This window comes from Hyperoodon ampullatus, assembly GCF_949752795.1.
Source record: "Hyperoodon ampullatus genome assembly, chromosome: 9".
NCBI classification, from domain to species: Eukaryota; Metazoa; Chordata; class Mammalia; order Artiodactyla; family Ziphiidae; genus Hyperoodon; species Hyperoodon ampullatus.
Genome location: NC_136922.1, coordinates 71,971,419 through 71,991,949, shown reverse-complemented (window position 1 = coordinate 71,991,949; position 20,531 = coordinate 71,971,419). Strand labels below are relative to the sequence as shown.

The following is a 20,531-nucleotide window of genomic DNA, read 5'->3' as shown; positions in this document are numbered from 1 at the left end:
AATGTCTTTCTCATACTAAGCTTGACAATTGATACTGCCTGGATTACCCAACAGTCATTAGAGTTCCACTTTCTGGAGTAACACAGAATAAGTATACATGAAAACGTATTCAAAAACCAAAACTCTGATGTTTGGTTTGTTTGGCTTCACTGTTTGTTGGGCACATGAACTTGGGTTCAACAACAAAATGACTGAAATCAGTTGTTGCTTCTATTCTGAATTCTTTTTCATCTTTACTAAACACCCTTTCAATTATTTCTTATGCCACAGAAGTAACTATATTCTTTTATAGTAAACAATTTATAGGCAATAAGTTGATAAGGGATATCATTACTGCTAATCTTGCTAGAAAGCACACCTGGTATTATTTTATAAATGAAGGGTCATTCAATAAAAGAGTGAAGAGACTTGTTTTAATGTACTGTTGACACCAGAATTTGAATTCAGAACTTTTTATAATGGGTATTTCTTTCTCAATGTTATTGCTCCAAATGTTGTGGTCTGAGATACCACATTCATTAGTATTATATTAAATGAATAAAGCTAGGTTTTGAGAGTAAAATCTTGGGCCCTTTCCTAGAAAGAAAAGAGGATAGATTTTTGAAAGCCATTTTGGTGATGTAGAGAATTTCCTTCCCTATTTCTACAAGCTAAACTCTAGATACTCACGGTTGTCAGAATATGACCTTGAGAAAAGTGGAGTGTTATGATATATAAATGTGAATAAATACTAAAAGGTAAAAGAATGCAATCAGTATGTTATGTTTCACATAAAACTGAATAACAACTAGCAATGTGACAATATTTTTTTTTTTTTTTTTTTTTTTTTTTGTGGTAGGCGGGCCTCTCACTGTTGTGGCCTCTCCCCCTGCGGAGCACAGGCTCCGGAGCACAGGCTCAGCGGCCATGGCTCACGGGCCCAGCCACTCCGCGGCATGTGGGATCCTCCCAGACCGGGGCACGAACCTGTGTCCCCTGCATCGGCAGGCGGACTCCCAACCACTGTGCCACCAGGGAAGCCCCTTGACAATATATTTACTTTACTAAATGTGTAGAAAAATTATAGAGAAAAGTAAAGAAATTATGAATCTGAAATGAAGAATAGTGGTTTCTGGGGGAGATACTAATGAGGAAGGGCACACAGGGAGATTCAAAGGAAATAATAACATTCTCTTTCTTAGGCTGGTTAAGTATATTTTTCATACCCTATATAATAATATACCTTATAATGGCATATACATTGTTTGGTATATATGACATTTATATTTTAAAACTACTAAAAGGCAATATGATCTACAAAAAATAAGGATTGTCATACAAAATGTGAACTCCTCCAACACGAGAAATGAGAAAATTCCATTTCTTGAGTTACTTCTGACTATTAAATTAATTTTTAAAAATTCACAACAGAATCCAAGATTGAGACAGCTTCAGGTCATGTTTCATAAAAAAGTACTTACTTGTCAAGCTTTTTCTGTAATGTACACAGAAATTCATTGCAGTTTACAATGTTGTCTGGCAACCCAATGTTGAAAGTGTGTTCTCTGGCCATGTGGTTCAAAAGAACAGATCTAGGAAGAAATTTGAGCAATGTGAATTATTTATAACTTATCTAGGAACAAATCAGGTCATGAGCAGTGTTTGTATAATGATAACAACACTAATTAGAAGTACAAGCAAAGGTTAAACACTGAAACACACATTTGGGCTATGAAAGAGTGACATGTTATAAAGTAAGTATGCATATAAATACTATCATATGAAAAGAAAGTCAACAGAGACTGTTGCTGAGGAAGCCCAAATGTTGGACTTGTCAGACAAAGACTTTAAATCAGACGATAAGAATATGTGTAAAGAATTAAGGAAAACCATGTCTAAAGAATCAAAAAAAGGTATGAGAATAATATCTTATAAAAAAGAGGATACTATTAAAAGACAGAAATTAAAAAAAAACATACAAATCTGGAGATGAAATGTACAGTAACTGAAATGAAAAATTCACTAGAAGGTCTCAAAAGAAAAACTGAACTGGCAGAAAAAAGAATCAATGAACTTGAAGATCAATTTAGATTTTCTAGTCTGTGGAATAGAAGAAAAAAGAATGAAGAAAAATAAACTGAGCCTCAGACACCATCCCATCTACCAACATCTGTATAATAGGATTCCCAAAAGGCAAAGAAAGATAGGGGAAGAAAGAATATTTGAAGAAATAATGGCCAAAAACTTCCCAAATTTGATGGAAAGCATTAATCCAAACAGAAGAAGCCCAATAAACTTCAAGTATAATAAATCAGAGAGACCCATACCAAGAAAAAGTATGAAGATGAGATCAAGACAGGTCCCAGATAATAAAACCTGAGAAAATTCACTGCTAACAGATCTGCCCAACAAGAAACTAAAAGAAGTCCTTTGGGCTAAAATGAAAGGATGCTAGATAGTAACTCAAATATACATAAAGAAGTAAAAAGCTCCAGTAAAATTACAGTCAAATATAAAAGGCAATATTAAATGAATTATTGTTTACAAATCTTTTCTTCCCATATCTGATGTAAAAATAACTGCATGAAGTAACGATTTTAAAGACATGTTAATGAGCTTATAATGTATAAAGATGTAGTTTGTATGACAACAATAGCACAAAGGAGTGGTGAAGGAGCTAGCTATGTTGGAGCAAAGTTTTTGTATACTGTTGAAATTACGTTGGTATTAATCTGAACTCAATTGTTTTACGTTAAAACGTTAGGGGCTTCCCTGGTGGCACAGTGGTTGGGAGTCCGCCTGCCAATGCAGGGGACATGGGTTTGGGCCCTGGTCTGGGAGAATCCCACATGCCGTGGAGCAGCTAGGCCCATGCGCCACAACTGCTGAGCCTGCGCTCTAGAGCTTGCGAGCCACAACTACTGAGCCCTTGTGCCACAGCTACTGAGGCTGCATGCCTAGAGCCTGTGCTCCGCAACCAGAGAGGCCACTGCAATAAGAGGCCTGCGCACCACAATGAAGAGTAGCCCCTGCTCGCTGCAACTAGAGAAAGCCCATGCACAGCAATGAAGGCCCAGTGCAGCCAAAAATAAATAAATTTATAAAAAAATAAAAAATAAATAAAATGTTAATTGTAATCTCTAGTGAATTGTAGTGGATAGTGAATGGGCCACTAAGAAAATAACTCAAAAAATATAGTAAAAGAAACAAGGGAATAAAAATGGTACACTAGAAAATACCTATTTAACAAAAAAGAAGGCAGTAATGGAGGGGAGAAATAAAAAAAAAAAACTTAAAAACATAGAACAAACAGCAAAATGGTCTAAGTAAATCCCATCTCATCAGTAATTACATTAAACATAAATTAGACACTCCAACCAAAAAGCAGAAATTAGCAGAATGGATTAAAAAACGTGATCCAACTATATGCTGTTTACAGGAGACACATTTTATTTTTATTTTAATTTTTATTTATTTATTTATTTATTTTTGCGGTACGCGGGCCTCTCACTGTTGTGGCCTCTCCCGCTGCGGAGCACAGGCTCCGGACGCGCAGGCTCAGCGGCCATGGCTCACGGGCCCAGCCGCTTCACGGCATGTGGGATCTTCCCAGACGAGGGCACGAACCCACGTCCCCTGCATCGGCAGGCGGACTCTCAACCACTGCGCCACCAGGGAGGCCCCAGGAGACACATTTTAGATTAAGGCTGAAAGAAATAGCTTCATACATTCCAGAGTCAAAAGTGTATAGGAGAGGGGAAATAGATGTAGGATAGCAAGAAAGTACTTATTCTTCTATCCTTATCATTAACCCATGTCCTTTGTTTTTCTATTCTTTTTTTTTTTTTTTGCGGTACGCGGGCCTCTCACTGCTGTGGCCTCTCCCGTTGTGGAGCACAGGCTCCGGACGCGCAGGCTCAGCGGCCATGGCTCATGGGCCCAGGTGCTCCGCGGCATGTGGGATCTTCCCGGACCGGGGCACAAACCCGTGTCCCCTGCATCGGCAGGCGGACTCTCAAGCACTGCGCCACCAGGGAAGCCCCTGTCTTTCTATTCTTTTTATGTCCCTAGGCTGGGAGGACACAAATATAACCCCAAAATATTGCTAATAAAGTACATAGCTGGAATCAGGTTATATCTTTAATCTTTTATTATAAACTGACCTTTTCATAAACAAGAACTGTAGAAGGGGACATTTTATAAAAATGAGATGCTGCTTATCTTTGTCATTGGTTAATTTCTTAAAAATTTAATTTATTAGAGAACAATGACATAGTCAATCAAAACTACTGAGGAGTTCACTTAATTCCCATGTCACCCCAGTCAACAGAGAATACAGATACAGGTAGAAAAGAACAGGAGGATTATATTAGGAATTACAGGGGCACCAATATTCAGTAAATTGAAATACCAATATTATCAGAATTTCATATCATATGGACAAATACTTCAAATCACATCAGTCCCTACATTTATCATAAAAACTTAAGCTTTATATAAATATAAAATATTTTTATAAAATAAACTTTATGTAAATATAAAAATATTTATAGCTTTTTAATACTAGAGATTCCTAATAATAATCACACGTCTCCTCACTAGGTTAATAATAGTTTTAACATAAAATCAGAAATAACATGCTAAAAAGAAGCAGCAATGCTTGGTAAACTTTTTGATAGTGAGGTGGTCCTCACTGCCATCCCCATAAAGCCCTTTGAAACTGACAGGGTTAGAAGCATAATTAGTGACCTTGGCACAGATTTTTCTCTATGCTAACTGATCTAGATGAGAATCAAATCTTCATCACTGGTGTTTTCAACATTGATGCTTCATCCAAACCGTTTTCTAAATTCAAACAAATAGCTATCCTCTCCTCTTCAATGTTTTTTCAGACAACGATGTCAGTTTGTGCTAGGCTTTTCTTTTTTTTTAGAAACTAAAGACTGCTTTCTTTCAAGTGGGTAGAAGAATGATATTTTTCTGATTGTCCATTGTATGCTGTCACTGAAACCATTCCCATTTCCTAGAGGATGTACATTTGTAAATATTACTGTTGCATAAAAAGAAATTTGTCTGGTCTTTGTCCCTGGTTCCAGGCACTGAGCTTCAAACATCCTTGGAATTTCTCTATGATAAGATTACCTTTCCTAATAAAGTGACTTGTGGTAGGCCTCTAGAAAGCTTCAGGATGGGGACTGGTTACCAGAAAGACTAACAATGTGATCAAAGGGTTGGGACTTAGAGCCACCCTGAACTCCAGAAAGGAGAGAGGGGCCAGAGATTAAGTTCAATAATTAAATCAATCATGCTTACATAATGAAGCATGTAAAAATTCTGGATACCAAAGCTCAGTGAAGATTCTTGGTTGGTAAACACACTGATGTGCCAGGAGGATGATACATCCTCATTCTTTGAGGAGAAGGCATAGAAGCTCTGTGTTCAAGACCCATCCAGACCCTGCTCTATGTGTCTCTTCATTTAACTGTTCCTCATCTGTATCCTTTATGATAAACACTTTCCTGAGTTTTGTGAGCCATTCTAGTGAATTAATGAACCTATGCAAATTATTGGTGGGAAGCCATGAATTTGTAGCCAGTTGGTCAAAAGTGCAGGTGTCCTGGGGAACCACTAAACTTGTGGCTGGTGTCTAAAGTGTGGGCAGGCTTGTTGGGGATGATGCCCTTAAACCTGTAGAGTCTGATGCTAACTCTGGGTGGTTAGCATTAGAACTGAATTACAGCACACCAGTTGGTTTTGGGCCAGTTGGTGTTGGTGACAGAATTACCAATTCCCCATTTTTTTCCCCCTTAGATCTTTATCATTTTTAATGTTCAAAAGTGAAACACCAAAAACTGCTAAAGGATTTTTTTTTTGTCCATTCGGCTCACCATTTGGGATCTTAGATCCCCAGCCAGGGATCAAACCTGTGGCCCCTGCAGTAGAAGCACAGAGCCTTAACCACTGAACTGCCAGGGAAGTCCCAGCCAAAGATTTAGAGTTAACAGGTTAATACAGAAGGGCACGTCTGTTGTAGTTTGCTGCATGTGGTCTTGACTGTTGGACAATTTAAAAAGCCCTACAACATTAAACACAATTCTATTTCTGGCATTTAAAAAATTTATCCCCCTACTCTGCTTAGAGCAACTACATTCCATCTTTGATGTCTGGTGAATTAAAAAAAAAATTCCTGTGGATATATGAAAGGGTTCTGAGCCAATCCATAGAACTTAGTCTATATTGCCATTGTGGATGTTTTGGTAAGTCTTCAGATGAAAAACAGTAACATTTAAAGACATACATATTGCTACCTGTTTCCGAGGAATGCCTCATTGCAAAACATACAACTGCCTTGAAAATTGTTATCATTTCGTTCTTGTTGCTGTTGTTCCAGAATTTCTTTCTGTAAAGTAGAAACACAGATATATGATATTATCTTTAATAAATCCATAGTTAGCTAATGAAAAATGTCATAGTCTGGATGGGAGGAAATTGGGGTAGAAGCATAAAGGAAGTGTGTGAACACTGATGATATTTTGAATTTCTCCATTCCTGTCCTTGTACCTAAACTCCAAGTCTATACTGTTAAATGCCAGACAACATACCATTAGGATAGCTATGTAGGAAACTTGAAGTCAATAGGGTCTCACCATCCTTCACTACTCTGTCCTTCCTCCTGTCTTTATTAATCATCTCCCAACCTCACTCTCTTCCAAAAGCAAAAATGTGCTCCTTTCTGTAATTCTCAGTTTAGTTTGTAATCAAGTTCTGATCAATCTTTCACTTGGACTGTCTTTCATATTACTTCTCTCCACCATTTCCAATGCCATCACCCTGAATCCAGTCTTTAATCAGTCATTATGAGATTACTATAAGTAAGTCTCTTAAGAGGGTCTGCCTTATTTCAATCCTTTTTTTCTATCATATCCATCCTCTCTTTTGTTGCTAGAAAAACTTCTTAAAATTATTTTCATGTACAATTATCCTGTTACTCTCCAACTCAAATAATTTAAAATATACACTGGTAACTATTCTAATCAGGGTGGTTCTTCTACACATTGTTTTTCCATGAGGTGATTTTATTTCTCTTTGCTTTTTCACTCTTACAAACATTAACTGTTCTTTAAGGTCCAACTTGATTCCCATTTCTGCCATGTAGTCATTTCTGGACTACAATACAATAGTTAAGAGCTCAGACTCTGAAACATAAAACAGAACTAGATTTGAATCTGGCTCTCACCTGTACTCAATATTTTATTTAATGTCTTTAATACTCAGTTTTCTCAATTTTAAGATGAAAATGAAAATATTACCTCATAGCATTGTTTATAGGATTAGATCAGAAATTTATGTAAAGAATTCAAATTGTGCATGTGTATGGTCAGGCCACTCAAGATGGCTGTTCTCTTGCTCTCTGTACATCCCCTGCCCAACCAGTGCCTGCTTCACCTATACCCTACGCACATGACTGACCTTCCTGTGTATTTGCCCCAGGCCCCAGCTAGTGATTGTTCTCATCAAAGGGGCGCTGAGGGGTGTGCCCCTCTACTGGTTTCCCTGGTAACTAATAAGCTCACCTGATGTCAATTCCCCAATAACTGGTAACTTGCTTTACCATCATCTCTTTTGCTTGCTTTTATCTTCTGAATGGATATGAAAACTCTTTGAAATTAAAAGAAAGTCTTTATGCTGTTCTTATTTTACAGTTGCATACGACTCTCCAGCTACTCTTATAACACGAAACTCAAAATACGAACTTCATAAAGTTTATTGCTGATTCTGTAAATATTTGTAGGACAGTATAAAAAATGAGCTTGTATCTAGAAGCTTAATAAATTCCATGTGGCATTTCTGGAAATGTATCACCAAACATTTATAAATATTAATCCACTGAAGAAAAAAAATTAAGAAGCTGCCAGGATAAAAATCAATTCAATCAACTTCTGGTTTCAGCCATGATGAAATAATGGATATAACACTTCTCCTCCCCTTGTAAACTACTGTAAAACAAATTGCTTCATATATCTTATCTTTTTTCAGAAAATGTATAATAGGGACTTCGCTGGTGGCTCAGTGGTTAAGAATCCGCCTGTCAGTGCAGGGGACAAAGGTTCGAGCCCTGGTCCAGGAAGATCCCACATGCCGCGGAGCAGCTAAGCCTGTGCGCCACAACTACTGAGCCTGCACTCTAGAGCCTGCGAGTGACAACTACTGAGCCTATGTGCCACAACTACTGAAGCCTGTGTGCCTAGAGTCCGTGCTCCGCAACAAGAGAAGCCACCACAGTGAGAAGCCCGCACACCACAACGAAGAGTAGACCCCGCTCACTGCAACTAGAGAAAGCCCACGTGTAGCAATGGAGACCCAACACAGCGCCCCCACCACAAAAAAAAAAGAAAATGGATAATAGCACATGGCTGTGATCGATGAGCAAAAAAAATAATACACTGCCAGTTTTCTGTTGGGTAGTGTTTTCCAAACTGCAACATAGGGAAGTTAAACCCAAATGAAGGTTATATATCTATCTACCTCACTTGGTGGAGAAAAAAAAAAGACTGGCATTCAGGATACAAAAGCAAGAGGAATTTGTGGGACGAGGTACTAGAAAGAAGAGAGCTGCAGAAGAGGAGCTCAAGAAACCTGGACTGGGATTCTTTTTACCTTGGTCCAAATACTGAGCTGTACATGTATAGAGCAGGACTCTGTGAGACTTTACAGAGGAGTTTACAGGGGCTGTGAAGCTTAATGGGGATTCTGGAAATTACAGCACTCAATATGTTGGAGCTCTGACATACAGAATGCAGAGACCTTGCTCAACACTTCAGGCACACAGCAAATATAAAAGAACACTGTTTACTTCATGAAGTTTAGGGCTTTATGCTGGCAGCAAGTGGATAGATAAAAGCAAAAGAAATAAAGGGAGTAAGGTTGATGTATCAGACAATTTTAATTATTGCTTTTTAAGTGAATTTTACATAAAAACTGAAAGTGACAGTAAAAGTCAAATTAAAGGAAAACCGAACTTTTACAAACATGTATAGTTTGACTAAAAAAGAGAAAACACATTTCAGAGCCCTATATCTACAACTTTGGTAGCCGCAAAACCAAAAACCCAATAGATAAAGCTCTTGATAAAGATCACTATAAATATCCCACAGTAAGGCTGAGCAATACTTTCTCTGCCTGCTCCCGTTTTCAGCCTACAAGACCTGTTAATGCTTATTAAAAATCATCGTCTCATATTTCTCAGGCTGGTGATGATATAACCCAAAGTTGGCTAAAGAAAAATCTTATTCAACTTAATATTTCCTTGGTTTTGACTCAGCACAAATATAACAGATTTGTGAGTCTAAACCAGAGTGATACTAAGCCATCTACAGTTTTCTTTGGCCAAATTTAAGTTTTATCAGTTGACCCTGAACTGCACAACCTGAGTGTAGACACCTAAAGTTGTGTATAAATTGATTCTTCTTAAGAGAGCCTAATTTACATTTTGGTGAATTAGAAGGAGCATGGAGTAGACAGGGCACTAAAGCAAGAAGCCACTTTTTTTTTTTAAATTAATTAATTTATTTTTGGCTGCATGCGGGCTTTCTCTAGTTGCAGCGAGCGGGGGGCTACTCTTCGTTGTGGTGCATGGGCTCCTCATTGCAGTGGCTTCTCTTGTTACGGAGCATGGGCTCTAGGTGTGAAGGCTTCAGTAGTTGTGGCACGTGGGCTCATAGAGCGCAGGTTCAGTAGTTGTGGCTCATGGGCTTAGTTGCTCCGTGGCATGTGGGATCTTCCCGGACCAGGGCTCGAACCTGTGCAGGCGGATTTCTACGCACTGCGCCACCAGGGAAGTCCCCAAGAAGCCACTTTTTAATGGCAAGCAACTAAAACCACACTGTTCTTTTGTTCGCATTCTGGAGCTTGTCTCACATGGTGATGAGGTAGCACTGTGAATTCTCTGCTAGTTTATCTGCACTACCTACAACCACAGTAAGAGAGACAAGGGCTCTAGAGTACCTGTGTCATCCCTAATCTGGCAGGTTCCATACAACTCCTTTCATTTTTATCTAAGTTCATTCTTTCAAGATCTGCCTTTTGTTCACTGCACAAACTCTTTTTAAACTCTTTCCCAGACCTTCCACCAAGGGGAGCTACTTAAACCATTTGTTGTTTCATCTCTGCTTTCTGTTTATTTCATTTGCATAAGACTTTTCTCATTTTAATAACATCAATGTAAGAAAGAGTTCTATAATTGGGAAAAATGGACATGGCCACCAGGTAGTTCAGCTTTGGTTGGATTCTCTGCTGTAACTGTTCAGCTCCAACTTGTATTCTTGCCATATTTGACTCTTGTGGTTGCAATAACATGAATACACTACCTATTCTTTCTTGGCTATTTTCCTGTCTCCCCATTAACATTCTATTTCTACTAACCACATCTAACCTCTCCAGTAAGATTTCCTTCTGACCAATGCTGCTCAGTACTGGCATTTTAGAATTTGAGAACTGAAAGGGACCTCATGAAACTATGGACTAACTGCCTATAAAGAGATATTAGGGTGACCTGTTTAAAGCTACAAAGCTACTTGGTGCCATATCTGGATAGCACATTTGCTTTTTTTTTCTCAGAACGTACCCACTGTAGCATATCTAGACACATAGCATATAACAATAACCTTTCTATTTAGTGAACAAACAAGTTCAGAATCCAGGGGATAGATATCTGGAAAGGTAGGGCAACATAAAAATCTTTCTTACAAAATATCCACACAAAAACTTCATTTAGATCAGTCTTAGATGGATTACTTCTCAGCATTTGAGGCTTTAGAACATGGTAAAATAACAGGAGAGATAATATATACAAATGTGATCATGCCTTATTTCTGACAATTATAAAAAGAGGTATACTGGCTAAGTAGATTTTCTTGATCGTAGAAATTTCAATTTGGTATTTAAAGGGTTAATAGTTTTACACAAAATGGTTTCCAAGACACCTCTCATGTTTTCCCTACTTTCAAAACTTGAGATATGATTTAACCTTTTCTGTATGATGTAGGGTCCTTGCTATGAACAATTACTACTATATTGTACTGTAACGTATCAATTTACTTTCAGGATCTCTTTGTCCCTACAAATGACTCTAAACTGTTGTGCTCTTCTGGTTGTCCTTCCTTCTCACTCTTTTATGGTCATCACTGTCAGTGAGTCTACTTCTGTATCCACCAATTGGCTCTGCCATCTACACCTCCTTTTCATTTGCTATCCTCTGCATAGACCTCCTGTTTTTCTCCTTAAGCTAGAACAAGATTATAGGAATTCCTAAAATCCAGCTAAAGAAAAATAGATAATCAAATTCTATGGATAAAATTAAGTCAAATTTGTTTGGTATCTGAGAAAGAGTAGCTCCCAGTATTTGGATGAGCTTTGTGGAAGTTATTTTTACCTCATAGGGATGCTTTTTCTCTGATTTCTGTCTTCTGTGCTACTTGGATCTACTGAGGTTACCAGTTACCAGATGGATAGATTTATAGGAAAGACTTTCCCTGTACACACACATTTAAAAAGTAAGTTTATCTGAAGCATGTCCAGAGAGATGGAAGTCAAAATCTGATTGTAAATGGACCTTAAAAAAAAAAAACCTAGTATATAAATATGTATGACTATATCTGAAAATGAAACAATTAGAACTGGTACTTAAAGTAACATGAAATAGCTCCCTGTTTTCTACTGAATAAAATCCACAATCTTTAGAATGGCATTCACATTGCTTTGTACCTGATTCTACTCTAGGTTTTTAAAAGACTTCTCTTGCATTGCTTCCCATATAAACTCTATTACAGGGAAAAACAAGAACATCTGCTATAATCTGTGTATTACTCTTCTCAATAGCAGTTCTCAATTACTTATTGTGATTCCTCAGGCCACTCAATGGTCTGGAGTAACTGTTCTCTCTTTTTTTCATCCATCTTTGCCAACTGGAGTTCTCTTCCCTAATCCTTCAGAGCTCAGTTCAAACACTACATCTCTGTGGTGAGTGGGAACAACAACTGATGGGGACTCAGGAGATGTGTATTCTTGTCCTGGTTTTGTGACTAACTAGCTCTAAATGTGGCCTTGAGCATGCCACTTCTCTAGGATTTAGGTTCTGGTGATCTCTAAATCGCTTCTGAAACACTCTACAAATCATAAAGTGGACTGACCCTGACCACTTCTGTGCTACAAGTATCTTCTTTTGCCACCACAGTATGTAGTGTTCCATAGACATCTATATTGCTTGGTCTTCAAAGAAAACTATGTCCCAACCATCTCTTCTAAGAGAACATGAGCTTCTTTATGTCATATGTATACAATTTATTACTGTAGAGTCTTAATAATACATGATAACTAAATTTACACCCCCAGTGCAACAACAAACACACTACAAATCTGAATGCTCTCCTGAAAATCAAAATGAAATTCTCAAAGGAGAGGAGTTTATAAAACAATTGATTATCTCTTATTCATATAGGACTGGCACTTCATATAGACTATAAAATGGAGAGGTTTCTACAGCAATAGTAAGTTGATATTTATTTAAACAAAGGTAATAGCCTACTGTATATGTAAACTATCCTAAAAAATGGAATTTATTATTGGTTATTAATTTAAAAGTTCTAAAGTAGCTGTTTTTTTTAAAAACTCACAACTGATAATTTTTAGAAATATAAAGAGTTACATAGAGAATTTTATATTGCTATGGGATAGGAATTTGGAGAACAAGTTTTTACTTTTTTTTCACTTAATTGCTTTCATTTTAATACAGTATATATACTTTTAATAAGTATATATCTTAAAAGCATAACTATCAATTCATGTTTCTCACTAAAATGACTTTTTGAGAGAAACAGGAGATGCAAGTCAAGATAAGAAAATGAACTAGAATGATAATTATTAAATCCAACAATTAAGGAAACTAAGTATATTGAAGTAGAACATTGTTTTTGTTTTATTCTTTAAACATATTAAGAAATAAAATAATGGCAACATACTCTCCCTCTTATCTAATAAAGCCTACTCTATGAAATGTCTGTCTGTACATTATAAAACAAATAGGAAATTATTCTTATTTCTTAATATAGGAACATAAAATATAGATATACTTTTAATCAAATTTTACTTATACATAAAATAAATCATGTGAAGATGAAAAAGAAATTATTTTAATTCTGCAACTATTATATCCTATAATAGCTTTCATCATCCTGTTGTAATCAATTCAGTAAATTAAGAAGATAGTTCTCATTTATTTGTTGAAATTGGCTGTGCTGACAGTTATGTCATGATATGCCAAATGAGTTAGTAAACCTGGAAGCTATTCAAGTCACGTAACTGTCAGTGTCTCTTATTTTCTTACCATTTTTTATTATGAAAAATTTCACAAACAGGAAAGTTGAAAGACTAGTACAATGAACATTCCTATACTCAATATATATATTCAATAATTGTTCACATTTCACCGCTTCCCTCTCTCTTCACACAAACACAGACACAAACACACACACACACACAACTATACACACATATATTTAGCACTAAACATCTTTTGTTTTGCTGAATCATTTGAAAGTAAGAAAGTGAGCTGCAGACCTCATGACACTTCACTCAAATACTTCAGCATCCCTCTTCTAATAAGGACTTTCTCCTATACACAACCACGGTGCCACTATCATTATACATAAGAAAATCAATAATAATTCCAAAATAGTATGTAACATCCAGGCAATATTTAAATTTCTTCAACTGTCCCAATAATGTCTTTTAATGTTCTTCTCTTCCCCAACTCCCACCAAGACCATCCTCGGTTCACACATTTCATTTGGTTGTTGGGTGCCCTGCTGCCAAATCTTTGTCCCCCTCCCCTTCCTCTTAAAAAAAATTTTTTTTTCATCCATCTGATCCCCCCACTCTCTAAATCACAAACCCCAAAAAACTAACCAGCCTGGGACTTAGGCTCTGAAGTCTGGTAAAGGGAAACTTTTCCCAACTCAGTAATGGTCTTCTAAAGTATATGGATGACTGCTAGTAAAACCTTGTTAATTTTACTACTTTTATGTAATGTACCCCACCAGATAAAAAGTTTGCTAAGGGGCAGAACTGCTTGGTTCATCTTTGTAGTCCCTACCGTGCCTCATTGACAGGAGTAAGCAATAACTGTTGAATGGAGGTGATCTGTTTCCTATGGTCTCTACTTCCTCAGACTCCTTGAACAGTCAGGAGGAATCTAGGTAGAAGAGAGCCACATCACCACCATGTCCCTCCACCCTTATTTCCACTGCTGCTAACTTGGTATGATGTGACAAAACAACACTCAGCTTTAATGATTCTGTATTTCCTTCTTCTGTAGCACACATGTTGATTGCTGCTGATCAAGCGTTAGTGAGGAAGAAACTGGGTGGAAGACACTTGGGCAATCAACAAATTTTCTTTTCTTTCCTCCTGCCCTTCCTTCCTTTCTTCCTTTGTTAAGCTTGGTATCTGATAGGATTAATCATAGCATATGTTTGAAGTCACTTATGAACAGAAAAATATAATATTAGGAGACAATCCATAGAAAGCATCACAAAGATGTGCAAATCAAAGCCACCATTTTTGTGCTTTTATTTTTCTAAAAAATCCCATGCTGGGTAGATATACTAGATTTTATTCATGGATTTATAGAATAGAGGGATGAAGAGAACGTCACAGATGTTATACGTTGGGACTTCTGAAAGCAGCTGATGAAATCAGATAAAATTTTCATTACAAAATAGGCTTGGATAAAAACCATAGCTGTGGGCTTCCCTGGTGGTGCAGTGGTTGAGTCCACCTGCCGATGCAGGGGACACGGGTTCGTGCCCCGGTCCGGGAAGATCCCACATGCCGCGGAACGGCTGGGCCCGTGAGCCATGGCCACTGAGCCTGCACGTCCAGAGCCTGTGCTCCGCAACGGGAGAGGCCACAACAGTGAGAGGCCCACGTACCGCAAAAAAAAAAAAACACAAAAAACAAAAAATCATAGCTGTAAGAATACAGCTGATGTATTAGGCAAAGAGTCATAATAACAAGCTGTATGTTTATGTAATTGGTTTAAAATGTCAAGAATGGTAGTAAAGGGGTCAGTGCATAGTCTTTTATCTTTATTCACAAGCCAAAGCAGAGGAAACATTAATGAAACAGTAGACATAGCAGATGGCATGCAACATAGTCACAGGGGACTGACATATAGGTAGAAAATGAAATTTGTGAGTTAGGTTGGAAATTATAAAAATCATCCAATTTGGGAAAAAGCAATTTAGAAAATGTCAATTTAGGTAAGTATTTGTACACAGGAAAGAAAAAACTGATGCTTAAATGACAAATCCAATGGAAACTGCTTGCATTAACATAAGGAAGTAAAACTAAGGCTGATGTTATTAATTACAGATAGCAAAAACATTTTATTGATACTGACATATTAGATTCACAATAGTTTCCTGGCTAAATGGCTGTATGAGTGACTATGAGAGAAAATCGCACACTCCAAAGGTTCCCTCCCAGCCTAGCTCAAAGGCAGCAGCATGGCAGAACCTGCCAGGAATCCTCAGTCCAGGAGCCCAGTTGCCCTCCTCCAATAAAGAACACAACAAATGTCCCTAATAAAGGTGGAGCAGTGGACCAAAGGCTCCACAGAAGGGCAGGAGAACTCCTTATTCCTCCTGCTTTCTATTTCTAGAATATTTATCTCTGAGGTATTTGGAATGATTTCATTTAAGTATTTCAGGTGATTACAAAACAATATAGCATAAAAATGAGTAAAGGAAGAAAGAAAAATTTGTGTGGGATGGGCACATAAATTGAAGATAAAAAATAAAAAGAAGAATATACATGTACACGTATATACACACCCAAACCCACACATTCACACTTATAGGTGGGCCTCAAATTTGGCTATCAGCTTTCTTAGATGAGGGAAACAGATGGACAGGAGTTTGTGTAACAAAGAATTTGGCTGGCTTTGTCCCCTGTTCCTAGGAGATAACCTCTAAAGCCTTGGAATTTCTTGAGTGGCTGGAGTGTCTGTTATTCCTGGTGGGCCCTTTGACTCCACCTGATAGTTTATGCTAATGAGATAACTCAGAATGGGGACTGCCATGCCACAAAGACCAACCATATGATTAGTGGGTTAGGGCTTTGAGCCACAGGATATCAGTCTGACTTCAGGAAGGGGAGGGGAACTTGAGTTTGAGTTTAACCATGTGGTCAATTAGTCAATCAATCAAGCTTAATGAAGTTTCATTAAAAACTCTGGACACCAAAACTCAGGTAAGCTTTCCTGGTTGCCAATACTGTGTGTATGACACACACGGATGTGCCAGAAGGGCAATACATCCCTGGGGACAATGGAAGCTTTGTGTTTGGGGCTCTCCCAGGCCTTACCCTATGTATCTCTCTGGCTGGTTCTGATTTGGACCTATTTCTACAATAAAACTGTAATCATAAAGGTAGTGCTTTCCTGAGTTTTGTGAGTCATTACTGCAAATTTAAAAACCTGAGGGGGTTAGTGGGAACCCCTTGAATTTGTAGCCAGCTGGTCAGAAGTGAAGGTGGCCTGGGGATCCCCCAACTTGTGGCTGATGTTTGAAGTGAGGATAGTCTTGTGAAGTCTGGCCTAACGCTGGGAAGCTAGAAGTCATTGAAAATAAGTATACTATGTGATATAATGGGCGATATACCAAGAATAAATAGACCAAACAAGATGGACTGTTTCTCATATTGATGCTCCAAAGCTGTCTCTCGTGTCAAAGCATATCCCAAAACTTAGTGAAAGCAACGCAGAGGGGTGGGATAAGAACTGTCATGATACAATACAGATACCTGCTTCCCCTTGATTGGAGGTTGAGAGTTTAAGATTTCCTAGAAAAATTATGAACTTCCTTAAGCAATTTTCCCTGAACATCGTTTTTATTTTTTATTTTTTTTTCTTTTCGGTACGCGGGCCTCTCACTGTTGTGGACTCTCCCGTTGCGGAGCACAGGCTCCGGACGCACAGGCCCAGCGGCCATGGCTCATGGGCCCAGCCGCTCCGCGGCATGTGGGATCTTCCCGGACCGGGGCACGAACCCGTGTCCCCTGCATCGGCAGGCGGACTCTCAACTACTGTGCCACCAGGGAAGCCCCTGAACATCGTTTTTATAAATATCGGTTGATAATATTCTTGACTTTGTCCTTCCAGTCAAGTAGCTGGAATGTTACTTTTCTAAGCTCTCACTTGGATGCAGAGCCACTGGACTTAGAATGTAACCAGGAGACATCTGAGTTGACACTCTCTTATAAAAACTGCATAGTCCTAAACATGGACTGGAGTTGACATGGAAAGTCATTTAATTCTTTGTCAAAAATGACTCAAGGGGATAGCCACACACTAGACAAAAGAGTCCCCTAGAAAAATCATTTTAAATCCCCACCTCACCCTCCCAACACCAACTACTAGCCTCCAAAGTTGTACTTCATTTATCATGGTCACAATTTTTAACATGGATTAAATTTTAAGGAAGGTGTCACCAGTTGCCTAGCCCTGACTGGGTGGGTGAGTGGGGTGTTGTCAGGAATGTACCCAAAGAACACCTGATAGTGAGTGACATAATTTGCTGGCATATATTCCAAAGACAAACTTCTAGCAAAATGTATACCAAGGTAACTAAATGTGGTAATTTACTGATACAATATTCACTGATACCTTGGTCAAAAGTCCAAGATTAGATACTAAACAATAACAGGTTTTGGAATTTATTTACGACAACTAGTTAGTAGAGCCAATTGTCTCTTTTAGTAGACAGATACAGATATATGTGTATGTCTTTCTGAATGTATGAAAAGAGGAAGAGCATCTACTTTAACCAAAAGTGGCACTTAATCACTAAGATATTAATTAAAATATAGCAGAAGGAGGAAGAATTTCACTCTGCTTAGGATGAGGAAAGCCACAAGAGAATATCCTTACAATGAGAAAAAGGTGGATAATAAAACACCCTAGAAAAACAAACAGAAAAACCCACACACAACTTTTTTATTTTTGGCTGTGTTGGGTCTTTGTTGCTGCGTGCGGGCTTTCTCTAGTTGCGGCAAGCAGGGGTTACTGTCATTATACTCCATTATATGGATAAACTGTAACTTATTAAAGCATTGCCCTATTGTTGACCATTTGAGTTTCACGCAACTTTTGACTGTTGTAGCTATAAGCTAAGCTGGGATAAACACATTTGTGCCAATCATGTTTGTCTTTTTTTTTTTAATAAATTTATTTTATTTTTATTTTTGGCTGCATTGGGTCTTCATTGCTGCGTGCGGGCTTTCTCTAGTTGCGGTGAGTGGGCACTACTCTTTGGTGTGGAATGCAGGCTTCTCACTGCGGTGGCTTCTCTTGTTGCGAAGCACAGGCTCAAGGCGCATGGGCTTCAGTAGTTGTGGCAAATGGGCTCAGTAGTTGTGGCTCACGGGCTCTAGAACGTAGGCTCAGCAGTTGTGGCACATGGGCTTAGTTGCTCTGTGGCATGTGGGATCTTCCTGGACCAGGGCTTGAACCCATGTCCCCTGCACTGGCAGGCGGATTCTTAACCACTGTGCCACCAGGGAAGCCCCACACAACTTACTTTGACTCCAAAAAGCTGAACTCAAAAGGTAACCAGACAAGGGACTTCCCTGGTGGTCCAGTGGTAAGACTGGACAGGGTAAGACTCTGTGCTCCCAATGCAGGGGGCCCGGGTTCGATCCCTGGTCAGGGAACTAGAGTCCTGCATGCATGCCACAACTAAAAGATCCTGCATGCTGCAAAGAAGATCCTGCGTGTCACAACTAAGACCGGTGCAGCATGCATGCATGCATGCATGCATAAATAAATAAATATCTTAAAAAAAAAAAAAAAGGCAAAAAGACAAATTGAATTCCAAAACGTGACAAGCTCTCTGAAGAGAGGCAGGGACTCAAGAACTATTTCACCTTTGGCAGAGCATGAGACGAAAAGGGCAAGTAGGAAGAAAATAGCTGAAATTTTAAAGAAGTTTTAAAGGCTAAGTCCCTGGGAGCCTTGGACACAAAAGGATCCAGCTCTTTTCCACAGGTTTCCTCCAAGTTCTCGGAAGAAAGATTGGGAGTAGGGCAAAGAAACATGAGGATGAGTTGCATGTAGAGGCAGGAATAACTGTATTAAAACAAGGATTATCAATGACACAATACAGTTTCTTAAAATACAATAAAACCCAGTGTTCTCAGCATTTTGAGATGAGGGAAACTTAAGTTTATGGCAATATCAAGACATCTTAAATGAGTAAGAAAACACATGTCAATGACTAAAGAAAAACAGTAAAACAAAAAAGCCAGAGAGAAATTTCTTAACTGGATGATGATATACTCCCCCAAATCCATGAGATTTGATCTGACTAATATCTCACCTTTTTGAAAGATATCAGTACATCCTACCCTTTTTGAAACTGCAATGATAAAGGCAATAACCATCTGCTTGCTACATAGGATACACAGTCAGTATATTTCTCCTACTTTGAATCTCCGTGAGGTGGCTTTTGAAGAGTAAGCAAGAAACAGAATAGACAGAACATCTTTAAAAAATTAACTAGTAGAGAAAAAAATTATACAGATTTATCATTTACATGGAATAGGTCATCACAATGACAAAAAGAGAAGTTGAAATACAGAACAAAAAAATGCAAGAGTTAAACACGTGAGAGCTAGAAAAGCCTTATTTCTATTTGTATTAAAGATAAAAGGGAATCCAGCCTAGGCAAGAAGAGGAGGACTTTTAAAAATGGAAAGGTGGCTATGGGAGACTGCAAAATAATTTACACTGAAGAAAAGAGAAGCTATCAGCATGGCATGGATCAGTCTAGTATAATCTGTCTGAGGAAGTATTTTACTGGCTAAACTCAAGCTCAGGTATAGCCCTATGTTTCTCTAAAGATAGAGGCAACTCCAAAAACACACTATCTTCAAGTGTTAAAAGAAAATATAAGCAGCTTAGGCCCAAAGGAATAAGAAATTCCTATCTATGACTGACCTAATAAGAAAGTAGATGAAAAAAATTCTTAGCAATGGAAACAGAACACTGTTATTTGTTTACATATGTATTTATGTCCTGTTCATCCATTTTTATTAATTCTAAAAATTGACTATTTTGAAAATGTCACATTTGCTTATAGAAAGAAGATCCAATTTGATAAAGAATCCTGATAGAGGGTGGTGCTTAGAGTTGGAAAACAGGAGTTTGAGATCCTCCCTTCCTATTTAATACATTATATAATGTATATAAGATATGCCTTCAGCATATCTCCTAATATCTTCAAACTTGTTTTTCCATCTAAACAGAGATAATGATATTGCCTTAGTGATCTCACAGAGCCAATGTATATAAAAACTGCCATGCAAAATTTAAGTTCTTGTTGAAGAAGTTCAAAGTGGCAAACTTTAGGATTCAGTTTAGTATTGTTTCAGACTGGGTTTACGTTTGTTTCCTAAATGAAAACATTAATTAATCTGAAGGTTAATATTACTCAGTG

General features: G+C 38.0%; 1 protein-coding gene across 1 annotated transcript in view; it reads right to left on the bottom strand.

Moving 5' to 3' along the window:
• The window catches only part of ZNF277 (zinc finger protein 277), a gene marked incomplete at its 5' end in the record, with an annotated part of 117,435 nt that overhangs the window by 20,329 nt on the left and 76,575 nt on the right, over positions 1 to 20,531 (bottom strand). The window contains 2 exon segments of the mRNA XM_079710923.1: positions 1,461 to 1,571; positions 6,288 to 6,379. Of these exon segments, the coding sequence (XP_079567049.1) occupies positions 1,461 to 1,571; positions 6,288 to 6,379 (203 nt within the window).